This window comes from Alosa sapidissima, chromosome 1 (genome assembly GCF_018492685.1).
Source record: "Alosa sapidissima isolate fAloSap1 chromosome 1, fAloSap1.pri, whole genome shotgun sequence".
Lineage (NCBI taxonomy): Eukaryota > Metazoa > Chordata > Actinopteri > Clupeiformes > Clupeidae > Alosa > Alosa sapidissima.
The window spans coordinates 2,769,153-2,774,152 of NC_055957.1; the positions used below are offsets into that span (position 1 = coordinate 2,769,153).

The following is a 5,000-nucleotide window of genomic DNA, read 5'->3' on the forward strand; positions in this document are numbered from 1 at the left end:
GTTAGTGGAGGAGGAGGAGTGTTAGGGGTTAGTGGAGGAGGAGGAGTGTTAGGGGTTAGTGGAGGAGGAGGAGTGTTAGGGGTTAGTGGAGGAGGAGGAGTGTTAGGGGTTAGTGGAGGAGGAGGAGTGTTAGGGGTTAGTGGAGGAGGAGGGAGGAGTGTTAGGGGTTAGTGGTAGTGGAGGAGGAGTGTTAGGGGTTAGTGGAGGAGGAGTGTTAGGGGTTAGTGGAGGGAGGAGTGTTAGGGGTTAGTGGAGGAGGAGGAGTGTTAGGGGTTAGTGGAGGAGGAGGGAGGAGTGTTAGGGGTTAGTGGAGGAGGAGGGAGGAGTGTTAGGGGTTAGTGGAGGAGGAGTGTTAGGGGTTAGGGGAGGAGGAGGAGTGTTAGGGGTTAGTGGAGGGAGGAGGAGTGTTAGGGGTTAGTGGTAGTGGAGGAGGAGTGTTAGGGGTTAGTGGAGGTGGAGGGAGGAGTGTTAGGGGTTAGTGGAGGAGGAGGAGTGTTAGGGGTTAGTGGAGGAGGAGGAGTGTTAGGGGTTAGTGGAGGAGGAGGAGTGTTAGGGGTTAGTGGTAGTGGAGGAGGAGTGTTAGGGGTTAGTGGAGGGAGGAGGAGTGTTAGGGGTTAGTGGAGGAGGAGTGTTAGGGGTTAGTGGTAGTGGAGGAGGAGTGTTAGGGGTTAGTGGAGGTGGAGGGAGGAGTGTTAGGGGTTAGTGGAGGAGGAGGAGTGTTAGGGGTTAGTGGAGGAGGAGGAGTGTTAGGGGTTAGTGGAGGAGGAGTGTTAGGGGTTAGTGGAGGAGGAGGAGTGTTAGGGGTTAGTGGAGGAGGAGTGTTAGGGGTTAGTGGAGGAGGAGGGAGGAGGAGGAGTGTTAGGGGTTAGTGGAGGAGGAGGGAGGAGGAGGAGTGTTAGGGGTTAGTGGAGGGAACGTTAGGGGAGGAGGGGTCGTCGAGAATTTAAATCTGAGTGGATTTTCCTGTTTCCTGACTTGGCCCTCATTCCTCTCTCTCTGTCTCTCTCTCTCACTCTCTCTCTCTCTCGCTCTAAAATCAATACAATGCTCTTTACTGGAATGACCATTTCAAATAAAAAGGTGTTGCCAAAGCACACAGAAATGACACAGACAGACACACATTTAAATTCTTAATACTCTCTCTCTCTCCCTCCCTCTCTCTATCTCTCTCTCTTCCTCCCTCTCTCTCTCTTTCTCTCTCTCTCTCTCTCTCTCTCACCTGTCAGTCACTGCTCTCTGAGTCTCCTCCCAGAGTGTGTCCAGCTCAGTGTTCTCGTGGGCAGCGGCTTCCTTCAGGCTGCTGACCTCAGGCTGCAGGGAGGAGAGCTGGGCCTCTAAGTCCTGCAGCGCACGGACCCTACACACACACACACACACACACACACACACATATGCACATGTGCACATGCACAGAGGTACAGAAGTATGCACGCACACACACACACACACACATACACGCACACACATAGTTTGAGACAAATTTGATTACAATCGGGGCGTGCTACAATTTCATAGAATCCAATTATACACACAATATACACCAAGGTTACACACACATACACACACCAACTCCTACATCCTCAAAGATATTAAGGTACACACACACAAACACTAACACACACACACACACACACAAAAACACACACACACATATACACACACACTCACACACACACACACACCCACACACATACACACACACACACACACCCACACACACACACCCACACACACACACCCACACACACACACACACACACCTCTGCTGCACAGCGGGGATGGTGGGCTCTCGGAGGCCCTGCTTCTCTGCGGCGGTCAGCAGCTTCCTGATCTGCCCCATGAGGACGCTGGTGCGTCGTGTGAGGCCCTGCCCCCGCGCGGTCCTCTGGATGTCCTGCTCCCGGGCGGCCAGTCGCGCGTCGGCCTCGTCCAGCCCTCGGAGCAGCGCGGTCGCCATGTCCAGGCAGCAGGCCGCCCCACCGCCCCGCGTCACCGCCAGGCGCCCCCCCTCCAGCAGCCGGTCCAGCTGCGGCGCCTTCTCCCGCAGGCTCTCCACGCCTGGACGCACCTGCGCCAGCTTGGCCCGCGTCTCCTGCAGTAGCGCCGCGTCGTCACAGGGGGCGCAGGCGTTCACGCCGCCGATGTCCTGGTCCACGGTGCGCAGCGACATCAGGAAGCGGTCCAGGGCGCGTGCCGCCGCGTCGCTCTTGCGCACCTGCTGCCGCAGACGGTCCAGAGACGCGCGGTGGGTCAGAACCACCTGCGTCAGCGGAGCGCGGTCACGCAGGTCCAAGTGGCTCGGGTCCGAGTCGAAGCGGGACAGCCGGTCCATCTCCTTCTGGATGCTCTCGTCCAGGTCCTGAAGGGGGGGTTACAATAGGATGAACGAATGAATGAATGAATGAATGGATGGATGGATGGATGGATGAATGGATGAATGAATGAATGGATGAATGGATGGATGATGGATGGATGGATGGATTGATGGATGGATGGATGGATGGATGGATGGATGGATTGATGGATGGATGGATGATGGATGAATGCAACACACCACATCTGCCTCAGTGTTCTGCCTTCTACTTGATTTTATTCACATTCTCCACATTTCCCTTTCAGACAGTCTTGCTATGCTTAAACAGGGCTGTGTTTCAGTGGGGTACCTTAACGTGTGTGTGTGTGTGTGTGTGTGTGTGTGTGTGTGTGTGTGTGTGTGTGTGTGTGTGTGTGTGTGTGTTGTGTATGTGTCTGTGTGTATGTGTGTGTGTCAGGCTTGTGCAAAATTCTGAATTTTAGAATGGATCTCCATTCAATTCACGAATTGGAATTGAATTGAATTGGCTCCGCCCCACAGGAAGTTGAATTTGAATTGGAATTGGAATGACAGGAAGTGGAATTAAATTCATGGCAATTCAATGCAATTCCACAGTCAAACAACAGGAAGAATGTGTTGAATCTCACATGCATTCAGTTTTGGGAAAGTTACTTTGGATTGTAAAATTGAATAGCTATTCTTACTTAAAATGTTTAGTTAGTATAACTCAGTTTTTGTCTTTTGTTGATTATGTTGATTTTGTTTTTTGATAACTTGGCTAAAAGGAGTAATTTAAGTGAACATGATCATTTAAATCGAGTAAACTATACTTGAATTGCTTAAGTTTTGCTACACTGTGAAGTTAGTTAGTTAGTTAACCTTACTTAACCTGTAAAACATGCAAACCGATTGCCTTGAAATTACAGACTAATCTGGGATAGGAATTCCAAGTTGTGCAAACAAATGCTTACTTTGTGTAGTACACTTACACTAAGGAGAATTCCTATTTAACCTAACTGGGTCATTACAAGTAAAGTATATTGTGTAAACACAAGGTGTGCTAACTGATGTTACATTCTGCACTTTCAGAATGCCACTGCCCTGGCCCACATATTTGTAAAGATATCACATATTAATCCTTACTGAAATTGAATCTTAAATTACAAGTGACAGTGACAAATATACAAATATATATATACTGTTGGTGTATAATTTATGTGGATGACTATCCAAAACACTCTAATGCTGTGGGTAGAACTTCAGCAACATGTTACATTGGTATTTTGTTTTACTACACTCTGAAAGTACTGCACAATGAAGGGGAGACCTCACTATGTACCACCAATATGTGGCACACACCTGGGTTTGTCCAGCGGTTCAGGGAACCCCCTAATCGTTGATGTCCACAGTGAGTCAGGACTTTGTTTTACCACTTCATTCAAAGGCCTGATTTTGGCATTTCAGTGTATCCATGATGTTGTGAAGGCATTGGGGTTGATATTAATATCCTGACCAGAGAGAAGAGTGCATGTAATGGACAGCCACTAACACCACCATGTCTAATAGCAACATAAGTTTGCAAGGAGAGCACCCATAAAAATCCTAACCAAGCTCACATTTAGCCTCAGTAACTTAGCAGAGACAGGGTACCTGTATGTATGGTTTCCAGCTACAGATCTGTGTCTGTCTATAACTGTCAGCACTAGTTCTACTCACAGGTTTGGTCTGTTTTGGATAGTCATTGATGGGGTGATGTATCAATATAAATCACATATCAATTACACAACAACACTATGTATAGCCTTTAGTGTCACTGTCACTTTGTTATTGTAACTTAAGATTGAATTTCAGGAAAGATTAATATGTGATCCCTTAAACAATATGTAGGCCGGGTCTATGGTATTCTGGAAATGCATATTTGTCATATCAGTTAGCTGAACTGTGACATTAGTTAGCACAGCTTCAATACACCTTTTGTGTTAAATAAACATACAGTATACTTTACTTGTAATTGTGATGACCAAGTTAGTTGAAATAGCAATTCTGTGTACTGTACTGTATGTGCACTACACTAAGCGAGCATTCGTTTGCACAACTTAACATTACAGACAAATCTGGAATGGGAATTGCATAGACAATCAGTTTGCATGCTTTTATTAACAGGTTAACTAAGATTATAAACTAATTTTACAGTGTAGCACAAACTTCAGCAATTCAAGTATAGTTTACTTGACTGTTTACTTTTCTACCTCAAAATGAAGTAACTCTCATTTTACGCAAGTAATCTCAATAAAAGACAAAACCTGAATTCTACTTAATATAACATTTTAAGTAAGTAAAACTATTATGTGTGGAAATATAATTTGTTACTGTTTAAGTTACAAGTTGTGTGTTTAATGCTATCATATCTGACATATACTGTGAGGGTTCATTGTAAAACACTACCCTTAAATTATGTATATGAATTTCTTCGAATTTCATTGAATTTTAATTCTACTTCTTTAATTCAAATTTGAATTGTAATTCTACATCCTGTTTTTGACCTTAATTCAAATTCAATTCAAATTCAAGAATTGAATTGGAATTTAGGAGTCATTCTCAATTAAATTCTGAATTGTACACAAGCCTGGTGTGTGTTTGTGTGTGTGTGTGTGTGTGTGTGTGTGTGTGTGTGTGTTTACCTTGA

At 45.8% G+C, this 5,000-nt stretch overlaps 1 protein-coding gene across 1 annotated transcript in view; it reads right to left on the minus strand.

Annotated features, from left to right (window-relative positions):
* Positions 1-5,000, minus strand: part of LOC121718852 — a 127,095-nt gene that overhangs the window by 61,655 nt on the left and 60,440 nt on the right. Inside the window, exons 32-34 of the mRNA XM_042104198.1 lie at positions 4,996-5,000; positions 1,761-2,359; positions 1,220-1,357 (exon numbers count right to left, since the gene is read on the minus strand). The exon at positions 4,996-5,000 is cut by the window's right edge and continues 146 nt beyond it. Coding sequence (XP_041960132.1) covers positions 1,220-1,357; positions 1,761-2,359; positions 4,996-5,000 — 742 coding nt within the window. The remainder of the gene's footprint in view (positions 1-1,219; positions 1,358-1,760; positions 2,360-4,995) is intronic.